General features: G+C 49.9%; 2 protein-coding genes across 8 annotated transcripts; both read right to left on the minus strand.

Moving 5' to 3' along the window:
- Nucleotides 1–512: 512 nt before the first annotated feature.
- ISCU (iron-sulfur cluster assembly enzyme) lies at nucleotides 513–3,370 on the minus strand. Of its 2 annotated transcripts, none has more exons than XM_077308213.1 (5): nucleotides 2,987–3,370; nucleotides 2,500–2,613; nucleotides 2,126–2,236; nucleotides 1,925–2,003; nucleotides 513–1,347 (listed from the first exon to the last, which is right to left on the minus strand). In XM_077308213.1, exons 1-5 carry the CDS (start codon nucleotides 3,353–3,355, stop codon nucleotides 1,250–1,252), a joined length of 771 nt encoding a protein of 256 aa, XP_077164328.1. In that variant the 5' UTR covers nucleotides 3,356–3,370; the 3' UTR covers nucleotides 513–1,249. The 2 variants fall into 2 exon arrangements, with proteins under 2 accessions (XP_077164328.1, XP_077164327.1); XM_077308212.1 differs by having other exon boundaries at nucleotides 2,912–3,370.
- A 2,424-nt stretch (nucleotides 3,371–5,794) lies between these two features.
- On the minus strand, nucleotides 5,795–17,494 carry LOC143822619 (uncharacterized). 6 transcript variants are annotated; one of them, XM_077307976.1, is made up of 6 exons: nucleotides 16,912–17,494; nucleotides 16,610–16,683; nucleotides 14,948–15,074; nucleotides 12,549–12,692; nucleotides 10,039–12,208; nucleotides 5,795–9,669 (listed from the first exon to the last, which is right to left on the minus strand). In XM_077307976.1, the coding sequence occupies exons 1-6, from the start codon at nucleotides 17,039–17,041 to the stop codon at nucleotides 9,390–9,392; spliced, it is 2,925 nt and encodes a 974-aa protein (XP_077164091.1). In that variant the 5' UTR covers nucleotides 17,042–17,494; the 3' UTR covers nucleotides 5,795–9,389. The 6 variants fall into 6 exon arrangements, with proteins under 6 accessions (XP_077164091.1, XP_077164086.1, XP_077164085.1 ...); XM_077307971.1 differs by lacking the exon at nucleotides 5,795–9,669 and having other exon boundaries at nucleotides 9,737–12,208; nucleotides 16,912–17,056; nucleotides 17,284–17,494; XM_077307970.1 differs by lacking the exon at nucleotides 5,795–9,669 and having other exon boundaries at nucleotides 9,737–12,208; nucleotides 16,912–17,056; nucleotides 17,197–17,494.
- Between the last annotated feature and the right edge of the window lie 100 nt (nucleotides 17,495–17,594).

Here is a 17,594-nt window from a genome sequence, read left to right on the forward strand (position 1 = left end):
CCAGGCTCACCCAGCAGCTTCTGTGGCACGAGGAGGGATCAAGGTCGGCCTTGTTGGGAGGGGATTTTAAAAAGATCAGTTCAAAATACAGAAGACAGCTTGAATCCAGCACCACCTTTAAACCAGCCAGTTTAATTCTGGGGGTCACCTTTTGTGTGCAGGCCGGCATTGAACCTGGAAGGCATCCCTGGGCTTGGAATCTGTTCTCTTGCCTCTGCCCAACAAGGCTGCCCACCGGAATTTGCCTAAATCATGTGAGCGGCTTTCCTTCCCCAGCTACTGCAAAGCCAGGCTCAGCCTCGGCCTGGCATCCAGCACTGGACCCACAACCATCTTCCCCCAGAATGCCCAGGCGCCCCTTTAGAGGCATCTCAAGGCCACAACTCAATGAGCCCCCACCACAGTGGGTTTAGTAGACCAAGACCCATCCCAAGCTTTTGGACTACGGCTGAACAGTCGACTCTCTCCACATGGTTTGGAGGAAAAAACAAACACACAACATACACTACAGCTTAGAGAACAGACATGTATTATTTAGGCATACAATCACATAGCATATTTTGTATACAAATCTGCATTTTGTGCATCAGTAGCCTGAGCAACTCCTATACCACAAGAAACAGGGAGATGGAGGAAGAGGAGGGCCACTTGTTCCCCGACAGGCCTAGGATGTTGTGTCAGGCAAGAACAGGGCACTGCCAGGCTGAACTGAACCAGGGATCCCCTCAGCAGTCTGCCTGACAGCTCCACACAGTGATCTCCCCCCCCCCCACCCTTCACACCAAAATCTCTCCTGCACAGTCAGGAGGTATGGGGGGGGCACATTGGCACCTGCAGGTAATCCCCTCTCCCAGGCAGGCAGCCTTTTATTTCCCCCCAGAAAGCCCCCCCCAACAAAACTTAGGCAACAAAAGCCCACCCTGCTTTATTCAACCTTCACACTGAGGCCTGAGAGGATCCTTTACTACCGATCCAAATGAGTCTAATGCGGAAATCACAGGGTGCTTTTCTTTTCAGAGGGACACAGAAATGAGGAACGGAGGGCAGCTGGTGCCAAGAAGCGCAAGGGGGTGGCCGAGCACTCTGAGCCTGCCGCGGTGGTTTGAGGACATTGTGCGTATGAAAGGTGTGCTCCCCCCCCCCCCCCGCAATTAACTAGAGGCAGGTGGACTGGTTTCTGAAAGCAATTGCTGCCCAGGGTATTAGAATGGGAATGAGGGAGGGTCAGCCTTGCCACGAAGGACTCCTGCTATCCGCTGGCTGCATCCTTCTCTGTCCCACCGCTCTTTGGATTTTGCTTCAGCTTGTAGTCGGCTAAGGCGGCCTTGATGGCATCTTCAGCCAGCACTGAGAGGGAAAAGGGGGGGGGGATAAGCATTAATCATACAATTTAAGGCAGGAAAGCACCAGATAAATTTATTTGTTTTGAGAGAGAGAGAGAAAGAGGCCCCAAACAACTAGGTTTCTGTTACACTTTAAAACTTTCTTCCTTCACAGAGTTTGTAGCTTCCCCTCTTCTGCAGCAGGGTTAATTAAGAAGCCCACTCATTTCACAGGGCTATTAGGATTGCCAGTTTTGGGAAATAACAGGCTATTAATATATAATTCCAACATTCAAAGCATTTCTGTGAAGATGAGAATGTTAAAGGGTTATGAGTGTCCTGCACAAAGTGGGGGGTTGGACTAGATGACCCAGGAGGCCCTTCCAACTCTAGGATTCGATTAAATTGGCAGCAGTCCAAAGTGACTTTCTTACTCCCCAGCGGAAGAGGCTCCAACTTGTGCGGCCGTCCTTTGTCTGCGTGTCAGGGCCGTCCTGTTCTACTTGGGCCCCCTTGCCTCTCTCCACTCAGCTCCGATTCTCCAGCTTCCCACTGACCGGGAGAGGAGGGGCCCAAGCAGGGAGTCACCCAAAGCGACTTACTGGAGCAATGAAGCTTGACCGGAGGCAGGCAGAGTTCTTTCGCAATGTCTGTGTTTTTGATCTTCAAGGCTTCGTCAACCTGAAAGGGACAAGTGTCAGCCGTGGGTTGTGAGGCCTGGAATCCTGCTCCAACTGCAGTGGGCAAGGTGAGGACGGGCTACCAGGTGTCATCACGGTCACCTGCTTAGGACCAAGGCTTACCGTCTTCCCCTTCACCCACTCAGTAGCCAAGGAACTCGAGGCGATTGCTGACCCGCAGCCAAACGTCTTAAACCGGGCATCTACAATCTTGCCTTCTTCATCCACTTCAACCTGAGAAGATTCCAGTGAAGTTAGTTTCCAAACACTGTTTTAAAAAATCATCTACAGATCGTCGGAAGAAATAAATTGCATGAGACTGGGGAGGGGGGACGGGCCTTGACTTGGGGCAAATTCCTGGCTGGCTCTGTCAGCCGAGGGCCCGGCTCAGTCCCTGGACTCTCCAGCGAAAGAGCTCCTGAAGAGCCGCTGCCCCTCCAAGCCAGCAGGAGGGCTCTGTGGGGGGTCTTCAGCCCCCCTCCCCCCCCCGAACTCACCTGCAGTTTCATGACGTCACCGCAGGCGGGGGCTCCCACCAGGCCCGTCCCGACGTTCTTGGCCGCCTTGTCCAGAGAGCCCACGTTGCGCGGGTTCTCATAGTGGTCGACCACCTGCGGAAGGGCGGGCGGAGGCGGAGGCTGAGCCCAGCCAGGCGCCAAGGGGGCCACGGGGCTCCTCAGCCCCCCCCCCCCCAATAAGACACCCGCGCCCCCTCCCTCCCTCCCTCCCTCCCTCCCGCCCCGCCCCGCCCCCGGGGCCAGGCCAGCCACAGCCACAGCCTCAGCCTCAGGCAGGAGGGGCCGCGGAGGAAGACAGAATCGGCGCAGAATCCAGAAACCGGGGGGGGGGGGCGCCTGCGCGCCGTGCTAAGCGGCGTACAAAGCCCGGCGCCTCTCGCCGGTTGCCAACCTCCAGGCGGAGGCCCCCGGCCGCGCCCAGGAGCAGAGCCGCGGGGAGGGGCTCCGGGGCCGCCCACCCACCGACCTTCTTGTGGTAGGCCAGGGCCTGCTCGGGGCCCCCGCGGACCCTCAGCAGAGCCGCCGCCGCCGCCGCCGCCCGCCCGCCGCCCACCCGCAGCGCCGCCATCTTGGCCGAGGGCAGAGGCGTCACGGGCCCGGCGGGGGAGCGCGCGATGACGACGCAGCCCCTCGCGACGCGGTCCTGTGACGTCAGCACCGTCGCCCGGGAAACCCCGCCTCCTTCCGGGAAAGGTGTCGACCGCCGGCTGCCCGGAGGGAGCCCCACGGCCAGGGGCAGTCTACCCGCCCGGGACCTCCGAGCCGGCGGGATGGGCGTCTTCGGCCAGGGGCCTTCGCGGGCGGGCGGGCGGCCGAGCGGGCCCTCCGGGGGCATCTAGTCCAGCCCCTGGCCTGCAGGGGAGCCCCCGGCCACCCCCCCCCGTGGCGGGCAGGCAGGCAGGCAGGCAGGCGGGGCCAGGGTCGAGCCCCCCCCCCCGGAGCCGGGCCCCCGGCCTGCTTGGTCACCGCCCTGCTAAACCCCTCTTGTTATGTAGGGAGTGATTTATTGGCCGCCCCATCTGCACGAAGCCCCCATGAAAACCCCGGGCACAAAAATCCCCATCGCTAATCGAGGCCCCAAAGAAAAGGGATGGTGGAAAATCAAAAACTCTCCCTCTCCTCAGTTCCCACCCGAAAGATCTCGGCCTGGAGAGGGGGGGGGGCGGAGGGGGCTGGCCAGCCGACCCAGGTCTCCCTGGCCCCACCGGCCTCAACCTGCTGAGAGCTCCTTTTGCAGGCCCTGCAGAACGCTGGGAGCTGGAATGGGCATCCCGTCGTCTGCCGTCACTGGCCCTGTTCGATCTGGAAAAGGGGAGTTGGGTGGATTTTGTGTTCCCGGGAACCTGCCCTGAGCCTCGGGGGAGACGGCATAGAAATGGACATAAGTAAGTTCACAGCAGCAGCGTCTGAGTCAGATGAGACCTCTCTTCTCCTTAAAGACCAACCTCCCGCAGAACAAGGGGGGATACAAGGGACACGGAAGGGGGGCATGGAGGAGAGGAGATTGTGCAGTTTATTATTTGTTTATTTATTATATTTATATACCCGGAGGCTCAGGGCAGTTTACATATATAACATATGAACCATACATGAAACATAACTATACAATAATATTAATAACAATGTCTGCAATGGTATAACAATATAACAATACAACAATGCAAAAGTGCGACAGCACAACAGGTCCAGAGCGCTCTGGTGTTGGGCAGGGGGGGGGAGCAGGGGCCCTTCAGTCGCTGTTGGTTGTGCCTGGTCTCCACCAAATGTCTGGCGGAGGAGCTCCTTTTTGCAGGCCCTGCGGAACAGTTTAAGCTCCGTCAGGGCCCTGATCTCCTCCGGGAGCTCGTTCCACCAGGTGGTGGCCAGAACAGAGAATGCTCTGGCCCTGGTTGAGACCAGGCGGACTTCTGTAGGGCCAGGGACCTTTAGCTGGTTGGTAGCAGTGGAGCTCAGGGCTCTTTTGGGAGCATAGGCAGGGAGGCGGTCCCTCAGGTACACTGGGCACTGACCGCGTATGGCCTTGAAGGTAATTACCAGAACCTTTAGTCTGATCCGGAATTCAACTGGCAACCACTGCAGTTGGTGGAGAATGGGTCGGATGTGGGATCTACCCGGTGTTGCTGTGAGGATCCTGGCCACTGTGTTTTGGACCAGCTGTAGTTTCCAGGTCAAGGCTAAAGGCAGGCCTGTGTAGAGCGAGTTACAGAAGTCCAACCTAGAGGTGAGCGTTGCATGGTTCTGGTTCTGGTAATTACCTTCAAGGCCATTCACAGTCAGGGCCCAGTGTACCTGAGGGACCGCCTCCCTGCCTATGCCCCCAAAAGAGCTCTGCGCTCCTCCGCCACCAACAGGCTACTGGTCCCTGGCCCTAAAGAAGTCCGCCTGGTCTGGACCAGGGCCAGAGCCTTCTCTGTCCTGGCCCCCACCTGGTGGAATGAGCTTCCAGAAGAGATCAGGGCCCTGACGGAGCTTAAACAGTTCCGCAGGGCCTGCAAAAAGGAGCTCTTCCACCAGGCATTTGGTTGAGACCAGGCACAACCAACAACGAACGAAGGGCCCCCGCTCCCCCCCCCTTCCTCCCAGAACTCCACCAGAGTGCTCTGGACCTGTTGTGCCATTTGCATGGTTGCATTGTTATACTGTTATATTATTATTATTGTTATACTGTTCACTATTCTGTTTTCTGTTACAACCACTGTTATTATTATGTATGAGTATTAATGAAGACTGTTACATGTATTGTTTATATGTTTAATGTAAACGGCCCTGAGCCTCCGGGGAGGGCGGTATAGAAATATAATAAATAAATAAAATAATAAATAAATGGATCACTGTGGCTAGGTGTTCCGGGGCCAGGTAGGGCACTAGTAGCTTGGCTTGGTGGAGATGATAAAATGCCAGCCGTGCTACCTCTGTGATCTTGGGCTTCCATTGTAAGGGAAGCGTCCAGAATCACGCCTAGGTTCCTGGTGGAGTGAGCCGTAGAGAGCTGCACACCATCCAGGGCAGGCAGGTGTGCTTCCTCACATGGGCCCTTCCTACCCAGCCACAGGCCCTCCGTCTTTGAAGGATTGAGCTTCAGGTGACTCTGCTTGAGCCATCTCGTCTCTGCTTCCGTGAGGCGGCAAGCTTGAAGCTCGTGATCAGCTACACGGAGTAGGACAACTGTGGCTTCAGAAGATTCCAAAAACTTGTAGTAACAATGATCCTGTCAACTAAGAATCCCAAAGGTTGGTCAACTCAGTTTCTGGCAAGGAGTTTAGGAGGCCCAGGAGATGGTTGTCGGTTCAATTTATTTTTTATTTATAATTTGATTTACACCAAACAAAGTTGGCCTGAGGCGGCTTACAAAGATTAAAAGTTAAAATACAACGATGATAACAATACAATCTAAAAACTCCAACAGATGGCGGAACCATCATCCCTCCCCTATCCCAGTTAGCAGATCACCTACCTCATCTGCATCCCTACTCTGGCTCAGCTAGATGGATCTTCTACAATGTCTTCTACTAGGCAGGACCTCCAGATCATGAATCCCGAGAGAGCTCTTCCTCCCTGGCCCCAACCAAAAGCCTGGTGGAAGAGCTCTTTTCAGTTCGGAGTCCCTGAGGAACTGTGTCAGCTTCGACAGGGTCCTGATAACTTCTGGGAGCTCATTCCACTAGGCACGGGCCAGGACAGAGAAAGCTCTGGCCCTGGTTGAAGTCACACTTGCTTCCTTGCAGCCGAGGATCACTAGGCAGTTGGAAGTGACAGAGCTCTTTGGGGGGCATGGACTGTGAGGTCGTCCCTCAGGATCACTGGGCCTAGATCGCATATGGCCTTAAAGGTCATTACCAGAACCTTAAGTCTGATTCGGAATTCCAGAGAGCAGGCCACATGTAGGATCTCCACGGTGTTACTGGGAGGATCCTGTCTGCTGAGTTTTGGACTGACTGTAGTTTCTGGATCAAGGTTAAGGGCAGGCCTAGGTACAGTGAGTTGCAGAAGTCCAATCTAGAGAGGACCGTTGCACGGATCACTGTGGCTAGGTAATCCAGGGGCCAAGTAGGGCGCTAGTAGTTTGGCTTGGTGAAGATGGCAGAAATCTGCGCTGCAGAAATCTGTGCTGCAGTTGAAGATAGCCATTCTTACTGAATCTCTTTCCACAGTCTGAGCATTCAAAAGCTTTCTCCCGTGTGGGTTCTGTGATGCTGTTTAAGACTGCCATTCCGAAAGAATCGCTTTCCACAGTCTGAGCATTCAAAAGGTTTCTCCCCTGTGTGGATTCTTTGGTGAGACTGAAGACTACCCTTCACACTGAATCTCTTTCCACAGTCTGAGCATTCAAAAGGTTTCTCCCCGAGAGGGGGGCGGAGACATGGCACTTGGATAGCTCGAATACTTCAAGCTCCTGTTCCACTGAGGGTCAATTGGTGCTATGATTGACAGAACCGGGTTTTGGGTACGCTAACCCACCCACCATCTACTCAGGAATTCCTTGTGAATCTCTGGGGCCTCTCTGTTCCACAGGGAAATTAATTTTCCATGGAACGCAAGCTCAGTGTGCACAGGGTCCAGTAAGTGCCGTCCGCCATTTTAAAACTTTTTTCTTTTCTTTCAACTCCGCCATCTACAAAGCTCTTATTTTAATCTACAAAGCTAATTGGATACTTCCCTGCAAGACTTTTGACTCATCATAACTCCGGAGTGAAAACAACTGGCAGACATCAGATCGAGCCTATAAACAGTGAGTGGGGTTTTCCCCCAGCACCTTCTCCCCTGGAACAAACTCGGTGTGGAAAGCTGCTTTCTTTAATTTAAGCAAGCTAGAGTGTAAGTGAAGCTACTTTGTTCCTCTACTACGATTTACTGCAAATGAATGCTGTGAACTGAGGGGAAGACATCTGCTAAATTCCAAGATATTAAGAACGCACAGAGACACAAGTATTTTTTCGTTCCTCCGTTTCTCCCGTTTCTGGCTCTGCTTGAAGCCACCTCGATATGAGGCAGGCTAATTCTCTTTTCTAAGAAGAAGAAGGACTTAAATCAACTCAAACTAATTAGTAATAGCTCTTACTGCATTTGTTTTGGTTTTCGGAGATAAGAGATAAGAGCCACGGGTGGGAAGATCTCGTGAGGATTCTGTTCCAGTACGAGACATTGCTTTACTATGCTGCTTTACTGAGTTCAATATCATAACAGACTGTTGCTTTTTGTTAGGACTCCGTAGGACCTCTACTGGTTATTTGCAAAATTGCCTAAGGCTAAGAAAATTTCAAGCCTAGAACATGTCTATGCTAAAAAAATTTGCTTACTTATTAGAGAGACAAACCCAAGATCTGAAAGCATTTACAGATGGCTTGCTTAAAAACATGCTCAAGGAGTTCAAAGGCGGCAAGGAAGAAGTCTCTAACAAGAATGACGAATCAACAACAGTGGCTGATGATAGCTCTAAACAAGGTGGAAAACTACCAGCAGAAGAGAAACTATGGAGATGGAAAAGGGGATGTCGGAGCTTTGCAGCCTAGATAAGGACACCCTACCTAAGAAGACATACAGCCACTCTAAAGCAACAGTACACAAGAACCAATCAAAAGATATATGGATCTGCAGTGAAAGTAATCGATTGAAAGGAGCTTCTTGGAAAAAAAACTGTACTGATATTGGAGCCCAGGAGGTACAACTGCTTCAAGATTCACCGATGTATACTCCGAGGGAAAGACTACAACTGCACTTTCTAAGTCAAAGGCCAACTGGACAGAACATAAGTCAATGGGAACAACAAGATGCAACAAGCCTCGATATGAGACCCCCTTAAGAAGCTTGGGGAACGGAAATAAGACACAGTGGTTGAAATTCTTTTCCTCCTTTTTCCTTTTTTCCGTAGCCATATAGGCAATATAACTAGTTAAGAAGTTAATCTGGGGTCTAAGATCTTCTAAGTAAGCTGAATTTGTATTATCAAATCTAACTTCGTAGTGTCTACCAGCCCAAAATTAAAGCTTAATTAAAAGGAGACCCTTAATGGAATGGGCTTATACTACCATGTAAGTGTGGGGTCTTAGATTTCCTATGTTAGCTGAATTTGAATTATTTAACATATCTCTGTAGTGACTCTCAGCTCAAACTTAAGTATAACTAAAAGGAGGCACCTAACTGAGGAGGTGTAAATGTAACTAACGAAGACTATTTTACTAACTAATGAAGACTCTATTTTATCATTTTTGGTATCAATAATGTACACTTATATAACTTAACAACCTTAACAACCTATATATATAAGTAGGCTTTTATTTTTTCCTTTTTTCTTTTCCCTAGTGGAAATGTGGATGGCTCTAAGACCATGCTACGTATAAATTGTTTATGATTGTTAAAATTGTTAAAAACTATGCAAACAAATGTTGAAACTTCTCTTTTTAAATGTGGTGGAAACGTGAAAAAGTTTATAAGCTTTGGGTAAAAGTCCATAATATTGTAGCCATGTGGAGTCTTATAATCTTAAATGAAGAGAAGAGGGTTTTCAAGAACAATGGGGCCCTTATCTGATTTACCTAAAAGGGGATTGAAACAGGGTATTAAGTGTATCAAACGAAGAGCATAATCCTTTTCTTTCTGTATCAATAAGGTAGATTACTTGCATTGTATTATCTTTAAATATTTTAAAAGGGGATTGAAACGGGGAACTAAATGTATCAAATGAAGAGCATAACCTTTTTTCTTCTGTACTAACAATGTAGATTGCCTGTATTTCATTATCTTTAATCCTGGAAAATAAAAATAAAAATCTTATAAAAAAACAAAAAATAAAAGGTTTCTCCCCTGTGTGAGTTTTCTGATGCTTCTGGAGATCTTTATTCCGACTGAATCTCTTTCCACAGTCTGAGCATTCAAAAGGTTTCTCCCGTGTGGGTTCTTTGGTGATACTGAAGATTCGCCTTCACACTGAATCTCTTTCCACAGTCTAAGCATTCAAAAGGTTTCTCTCCTGTGTGAGTTTTCCGATGCTCTTGAAGACTGCCACTGTGCCTGAATCTCTTTCCACAATCTGAGCATTCAAAAGGTTTCTCCCCCGTGTGAATTCTCTGATGGTAATGGAGATCGTGATTCCAACTGAATCTCTTTCCACAGTCTAAGCATTCAAAAGGTTTCTCTCCTGTGTGAGTTCTCCGATGCTCTTGAAGATTGCCACTCCGAATGAATATCTTTCCACAGAGCATTCAAAAGGTCTCTCCCCTGTGTGGATTCTTTTTTTTTTTTAGAGAATTTTTATTTTATTTTCCAAAATTAAAGACAGTGAAATACATGCAATCTACATTATTAATACAGAAAAGGAGGGTTATGCTCTTCATTTGATACACTTAGTTCCCCGTTTTAATCCCCTTTGTATTATTTCCTTAAATAGTTCAGGTAAGGGCCCCATTGTTCTTGAAAGGCCTCTTCTATTCTTCCGTTAACTATTAGTGTCAGTTTGGCCATCTTGGCAAAATCAGCTAGTTTATTCAGCCAGTCTTCTGTCGAGGTCCTGTGTGGATTCTTTGATGTATTAGGAGATCACTACTCTGACCGAATCTCTTTCCACATTCTGAGCATTCAAAAGGTTTCTCCCCTGTGTGAGTTCTCTGATGCCGTTGAAGATGGCTACCCTGCCTGAATCTCTTTCCACAGTCTGAGCATTCAAAAGGTCTCTCCCCTGTGTGGATTCTTTGATGTATTAGGACATCGCTACTCTGACCGAATCTCTTTCCACATTCTGAGCATTCAAAAGGTTTCTCCCCTGTGTGGGTTCTCTGATGCGTTTGAAGATTGCTATTGTTTCTGAATCTCTTTCCACAGTCTAAGCATTCAAAAGGTTTCTCTCCTGTGTGAGTTCTCTGATGCTGTTGAAGACTTTTACTGTGACTGAATTTCTTTCCACAGGCTGAGCATTCAAAAGGTTTCTCCCCTGTGTGAGTCCTCCGATGCTGTTGAAGACTGTTACCACGATTGAATGTCTTTCCACAGTCTGAGCATTCAAAAGGTTTCTCCCCTGTGTGAGTTCTCCGATGCTGACGAAGATGGCTACTTTGACTGAATTTCTTTCCACACTCTGAGCATTCAAAAGGTTTCTCCCCTGTGTGGGTTCTCTGGTGCTTTTGAAGATTGCTATTCTTTCTGAATCTCTTTCCACAGTCTAAGCATTCAAAAGGTCTCTCCCCTGTGTGGGTTCTTTGGTGAGACTGAAGAGTCGACCTCACCCTGAATCGCTTTCCACAGTCTGAGCATTCAAAAGGTTTCTCCCCTGAGTGAGTTCTCCAATGCTGACGAAGATAGCTACTTTGACTGAATTTCTTTCCACACTCTGAGCATTCAAAAGGTTTCTCCCCTGTGTGGGTTCTCTGGTGCTTTTGAAGATTGCTATTCTTTCTGAATCTCTTTCCACAGTCTAAGCATTCAAAAGGTTTCTCTCCTGTGTGAATTCTCTGATGCTTATCAAGACCACCACTATGCCTGAATCTCTTTCCACAGTCTGAGCATTCAAAAGGTTTCTGCCCTCTATGTATTCTCTGATGCTGCTCAAGATTGTTGGTAAACCTGAATCTCTTTCCACAATCTGAGCATTCAAAAGGTTTCTCCCCCGTGTGAATTCTCTGATGGTTATGGAGATCGTGATTCCGACTGAATCTCTTTCCACAGTCTGAGCATTTAAAAGGTTTCTCTCCTGTGTGAGTTCTCTGGTGCTCTTGAAGATGGCCACTCTGAATGAATCTCTTTCCACAGTCTGAGCATTCAAAAGGTCTCTCCCCTGTGTGAGTGCTCTGATGCTGTTGAAGCTGTTGACTCTGACGGAATCTCTTTCCACATTCTGAGCATTTAAAAGGTTTCTCCCCTGTGTGAGTTCTCTGATGCTGTTGAAGAGTGCCACTGTGCCTGAATCTCTTTCCACAATCTGAGCATTCAAAAGGTTTCTCCCCTGTGTGAAGTCTCCGATGCTGATGAAGATGGCTACTTTGACTGAATTTCTTTCCACACTCTGAGCATTCAAAAGGTTTCTCCCCTGTGTGGGTTCTCTGATGCTCTTGAAGATTGCCACTCCGACTGAATGTCTTTCCACAGTCTAAGCATTCAAAAGGTTTCTCTCCTGTGTGAGTTCTCTGATGCTCTTGAAGACTGCCACTCCGACTGAATGTCTTTCCACAGTCTAAGCATTCAAAAGGTTTCTCCCCTGTGTGAGTTCTCTGATGCTGTTGAAGATTGCTACTCTGACTGAATGTCTTTCCACAGTCTGAGCATTCCAAAGGCTTCTCCCCTCTGTGTATTGTCTGAAGCTTTTGAAGACGGCTACTGTGCCTGAATCTCTTTCCACGATCTGAGCATTCAAAAGGTTTCTCCCCTGTGTGGTTTCTCTGATGCTTTTCAAGACTGGTAAACAGACTGAATGTCTTTCCACAGTCTAAGCATTGAAAAGGTTTCTCCCCTCTGTGTATTCTGTGCAACAGGTGCTGTGATTTATTTCTGAAGTACTGTCCACACTTAGTGGATTTACTTGGCTTCATGATGCTGTGCTTTGAGAAGCATACATCACTCTTTCTTCCATCTTGCTCCTCAAGCATACAGTCAACTCCCTTTCTCTTAGGTCTGCCTTGATTCCTCTTTTCTTCATTTTCAACTCTACCTGGTGTTTGTTGATGAAGTTTGTCACTGTCCTCTTTCCTCTGACAATCCTCTGCTGGAATAAACACAGGGACCCTGCTAGCACCTGGCTGGGTGAATCCAAAGGAAGGATTGGGAGCTCTCGGGCCTCATCCAGTTTGGATGATCTTAACCACCCTTCCCCAGAATATCTAGTATTTAAGGATCTGTAATGTTTTCAAGAGCCACAGCTGAGCCTTCGGCCAGAGGGAGTTCCTGAGCCTGCAGATTTCAGGCCCTCAGGAGTCCCGCCTGCCTCTTTACCCAGCAGGCCGTGTGACCAGATGCTATTCAGAAGTTAATCAGCAACCCCCCCCCCCCCCCCCCCGTGGCTATTCCTTGCCTAGTCCCCTAATATAATTGTGAACGATACTCACTGTCAGCCAGCTCATTTGGGAAGGAAATATAGTCTAGTGCTCTTGCTGAAGAACTCTCGAGGTTACCTTCAGTTGCAAGATCATAATCTGTCTCCATCATAGTCTCTCTTCTGTCTTCTTTTGGGAGGAGAGTCAGACACTGAGCTGGTGATCATTGTTATATGGGGAAAGGAAGAAATCAAGAATAAAAATTCTTCTGGCAGGATGGATACATGATCAAGATCAAAAGCCGCAATCCTATCCTGCAGTTGTTGTTATTATTTAGATTTGTTACTCACCTCTCCCCGGAGGGTCGAAGTGAGTTATAGCATATAAAACCCCAGTAAAACCGTACAATAAAATCCATAAAACAAGAATACAATATAACCCTTATGCATGGTTCCTCCTCTTTATATTCGTGAAACCGGCCTGCGGGAGGAGTGGGTCCGGCTGTCCTGGCTGCCCCCCCGATTGGCTCTGCCCCTGCAGCTCCCTCCCCGAGCGCTCACCCCTCGCCTCAGAGATGCGCCTGGCTGCTGCAGCCACCGTGCCTGCAAGCCTCCACAGCTCCACCCGTGCACTTGCCCCAGGGAAGCAGCTGCGGCGGCAGTGGAGAGGGGGGAAGGTCCCTTCCCTAGGGCCTCCCAAGTGCTCTCACCACCTCAGAGAGGCAGCAAGAGCTCTTGGCGGGCCCTAAGGAAGCGGCCGCGCTGGCAGGGGGAAGGAGGATGTTCTCTTCCCCAGGGCCCCCCAAGTGCTCTTGCCACCTCAGAGGCGGTGAGAGTGCTTGGCGGGCCCCATGGAGGTGGCCATGCAGCCGGTGGTCCCCCAGAAGCCTGGGAGGGGGGGCGCCTTTCGAAGCCTGTTCTTATGAACGGGCTTTGCAGCTATTATTAAACAGTATAAAGCAGTAAAATAGATGTGGCAAAAAACTCCAGTCTTATCTATACTACCCCAAGATAACCCTTTCTAGAGGGGTGATGGGAGACAGAGGGTGCCAATTATACTTCGCTACTGCTTCTAAAAGGGGGGGGGGGAGCAGATCTTCCTTGTGGCCCAGCCTCATCCAACGACCTGGCAGAAGAGCTCTGTTTTACAGGCCCTGTGGAATGCTGTAAGCTCCCACACAGCCTGTAGCTCTTCCGGGAGCTCATTCCACCAGGTTGGGGCCAGGACCAAAAAGGCCCTGGCCCTGGTTGAGGCCTGGCGAGCTTCTCTGGGGCTGGGAATGACCAGCTCACAGCGTAAGGCCCTGCATAGGGCAACAGGCGGTCCCTCAGGCACGCTGGGCCCAGACCATGTAAGGCCTTAAAGGTCAAAACCAGAACCTTGAACCGGATCCAGAAAATAACCGTCCTTGTCTTTTTACTGGCCAGACCCCAAAATTTGTCTGGATAGATTCCTGCTTCATCAATTTTTAAAATTCATTTCTTATATGATATGATGATTCAGTTTTAGGTAGGCTGCCAATGGATTGCTTATGCTGCAACAAGATGTACCATCTAATACTAGGTATTTCATGTATAAGAGAACAGTTAGCTTTTCTTGTTTTTCCGTTGCTGAGCTGCTGAAACTGTGCTGTTTAAAGGTAAAGGTATCCCCTGTGCAAGCACCGAGTCATGTCTGACCCTTGGGGTGACGCCCTCTAGCGTTTTCATGGCAGACTCCATACGGGGTGGTTTGCCAGTGCCTTCCCCAGTCATGACCGTTTACCCCCCAGCAAGCTGGGTACTCATTTTACCGACCTCGGAAGGATGGAAGGCTGAGTCAACCTTGAGCCGGCTGCTGGGATTGAACTCCCAGCCTTATGGGCAAAGCTTTCAGACGGCTGCCTTACCACTCTGCGCCACAAGAGGCTCATTTAGTGATCTCTTATTTAAAAAAAAAAACAGGCTTCAGTTCCTGACAAGATCGTTTCCAGAGCAGAGAGACAGTGGATGTTTGCAATCCCATCCGAGAGAAGGGTGTATTATATAGGTTGGCAACAGGGAAATGAGGATGTAGCTCCTTCCAGAGTCTTTCTGAGGTTCTCTCATCCCCTATGCCACAGGCCAGGACATCTTCTCTGGCTCAGATGGGGCTATGATCCTGGGCTCAGTTGCCGCTGGGCAAGTACACACCAACGAAGACATGAAGCTGGCTCATGAGACCTTTGGTCCACTGAGGTTGGTATTGCCTACTCAGTCTGGCAGCGACTCTCCAGCATCTCAGGCAAAGGTCTTTCCCATCGCCTTCTAACCTTATCCTTTTAACTGGAGCTGCTGGGGATTGAACCTGGGGCCTTCTGCAGGCCAAGAAGATGCTCTGCCCGTGAGTCACAGGACAGGTCTCCAAACGGTGGATGGCTATTCAATATTTGGATTCACACCTCATCACAAGGGCTGCAACACTCCCCTTTGGCTCCTAGGAAAGATCCTTACCCAGAAAGGCCACATTCCCCCAGTTCTCCAGCATGACCTCCCTGTGCAGAGCTCTTTGTCCTGGATCCAGCAGGGCCCATTCTGCTTCGGAGAAAGAGACAGACACCTCTTCAAAGGAAAAGGGACACTGAAAGAAAAAGCAGATTCCCTCTGTTAGGGAGTTTCTGGGAAGATACGGGATGTATGGCTTGGTTTGGATAAAAGGAATGGTGTTTAGAGGACCTCTCATCCAGGCACCTTGTAGAAAATGCAGAAGTAAAAGCTTTCCCAGAGAAAGGGGAGAGGCCTTCCAGGGCCTGAACAACATTAGTTCTGAACAACTTTGGTTCAGGCTTTAGGCCTGTGAATTCTTTGGTAGGCCGCAAAAGACAATCTTGGCTTTTTTTGGTCCAAGTTTTTTGTACTGCCCAATTAGGTCTGCACCTGTGTCCTTGAGAAGGCAAACACTGTCTGCATACACTGAAAAGGTAACAAGTCTCAGATGTTCCCAATTAAGGTGTTTTGAGAACGGGCTTCCATTCCATCTCCCGGTCTAGGATTGGCTCTTCTTGTGTCTCCTGCCCTGATGTTAGTAATTAATAAATGGGCCAATACTCTTGATTGGCTCATGTATCTAGAATCCCACCTGAGGAAAAGCCATAAAGAAACTCAATTTGCAACACTGTTCTGACAGTGCTTTGACCATCCTGTACCGGCGGACTCTGGGCTTTAGGAGCTTTGCCATTCTTGTGCTTCAGTGAGTATACTGTTGATAGCCCAGGGCCTTGTCCGGGCATTTTGGGATCGGTTGCCTAGTGTGTGCAGTGCCCAAAATGAGTGACCACTAGACTGGAAAACCTTTTATGATTTTATTCAACTGCAGAAGAACAAAAATGACACCGGGGGGTTTGTCCCGGAAAAGCCTGTGTGTCAAACAAAGGATTGCATGAGACTTTGTAATATTCCGTCGAAGGCAGGGAAAGATTATGCTTTTCGGGTCAAATCAATAACCTGGGGTCTCCACCCCTTGCACGTCCCACAGGACCACCCCTTGCCATTATGCTAAGTCACCAGGAAAAGGTCACAAAAGGCAATTTCCCCTTCGCAATCCTCTGGCAACAAACAATGGCATGATAGAAACAACTGTCTCTGGCCTTGAGAATAGAACATATCAGCCTTGGTAACATTTCAAAATATAGTCAAGGACAAGAATAAGTTTCTGGGACTTCTTTTATGAAACAGTCTGGTACACGAAGCTTCTCTTTACAGAACAGTAATTAAAAAACAAATTATTTCACCCGCTTATCCATCGCTGTGTTAGCGAGAGGTATTTTTCAGGGCTTAGGGTACTAATAAATGTATATGTGTACCTTAATAAATGCAATATAATTTTAAAATAACTTTTGGCTGGTTCTTGACGAGCTAAGCTGCAACTTGTGCCTCGCCTTGTGTTACTCTACCTGTCCTGTATTGTGGTTTCTTGGCTCTGGCAATCCCCTGACTGGCCTCCAGACGGCCTCTGGGTCTTGAACGCCTTGGGAACCATTCAGAGGTGGTGGCAGGACTTCCTATGCAGGGATGTTGGCGTATCTAGCTTCCTTGGCTTTGTAATCTTGTTCTGACCCCTCTCGGGGACACCTACTTAGTTGAGGTCTTTGGGGAGTGACCCCAGGCCCAGCCTACCTGCACTGGAGGTGCAGCAACCGTTTCCACAACTTCGAAAAGACGAGGATGGCTCAACAGCATCTCTCTGCTGTCTGTTATGGAGACAAAGGAGGAAGGATGTTTGCTGGTTTGTTCTCTCAGTCACACATCCTCTTCCTGAGACATTTCTGAACTTTTAAATTAAATTGTAGGACAGAGAGAAGAAACAGGCACATCTGAACCCCAGCCATTATTTATGAATTGTTAATGAGTTATTATTATTATTATTATATTAACGAGGAACTGGTTTTCAGAACTGTGCTGCCCCAGAAGATATCGACCAATTTTACGGGGTGCCGCGATCACAGCCAGGCCTGACGAATCCTCCACACCGGAGAGGGCATCTTGGGCACTCTCCACAGCCTGCGCTCTCTGCCCTTCTGCCTCAGGGATCGCAGTTTCCATCTTCATGGACGGTCCTGATATCTGAATCAGCAGAGAGAGAGAGAGAGAGAGGGGGGGGGGTAAGAGAGGGAACGGAAGAGGCACCGGGCGAGCGCAAGGGGGGCTCTCTAGGGACGATGATTCCACAGAGGCCCTGCCAGGTCACTGCAGTTCTTAAACACCTGGCTTGCCACAGTTGCAGGGGCTCATGGGAACTGTAGTCCCCGGACACGTGGAGAGCCGCCCCTGCAGAGGCGGGTGATTAACACCTGGGCCGGCCAGCGTCTGCCGGGGCATCCCTGGCTTGATTGGGCCCTGCCCGCCGCCTCTCCGCCGCGGCCCGGCTCAGCAGGAAGCCCTCGGCGCTGCTCTCCACTCCCGGGCCCGGGCCCGCATCTCCGGCTCCAGCCAGCGGCGGCAAGGCCCGGGCAGACGGCCCCGCTCGACCCCCGACCCCTCCCGGCAGCCCCTGCGCGCGCGGGGACACGCCCCCTCCGCAGGGCGCCGCCCTCCCATTGGTCCCGCCGCCCTTCGGCGAGGCCCGGCGTCCGTCCGCGCGGCTGCCCGATCGGGGGAGGGT

This window comes from Paroedura picta, chromosome 13 (assembly GCF_049243985.1).
Source record: "Paroedura picta isolate Pp20150507F chromosome 13, Ppicta_v3.0, whole genome shotgun sequence".
NCBI classification, from domain to species: Eukaryota; Metazoa; Chordata; class Lepidosauria; order Squamata; family Gekkonidae; genus Paroedura; species Paroedura picta.

What these genes read in the sequence shown, in the direction of transcription:
- ISCU (XM_077308212.1), bottom strand. Translation starts at nt 3,355, where the DNA reads ATGCCCCCGGAGGGCCCGCTCGGCCGCCCGCCCGCCCGCGAAGGCCCC. An exon ending in CCGGGGGCCTCCGCCTGGAG is followed by an intron (nt 2,614 to 2,911) that starts GTTGGCAACCGG and finishes GCCCTTCCGCAG; the next exon opens with GTGGTCGACCACTATGAGAA. An exon ending in GTGACGTCATGAAACTGCAG is followed by an intron (nt 2,237 to 2,499) that starts GTGAGTTCGGGG and finishes GAATCTTCTCAG; the next exon opens with GTTGAAGTGGATGAAGAAGG.
- LOC143822619 (XM_077307976.1), bottom strand. Translation starts at nt 17,041, where the DNA reads ATGAAGATGGAAACTGCGATCCCTGAGGCAGAAGGGCAGAGAGCGCAG. An exon ending in CCCAAATGAGCTGGCTGACA is followed by an intron (nt 12,209 to 12,548) that starts GTGAGTATCGTT and finishes TGTTTATTCCAG; the next exon opens with CAGAGGATTGTCAGAGGAAA. An exon ending in AGTGATCTCCTAATACATCA is followed by an intron (nt 9,670 to 10,038) that starts AAGAATCCACAC and finishes TCAAGAGCATCG; the next exon opens with GAGAACTCACACAGGAGAGA.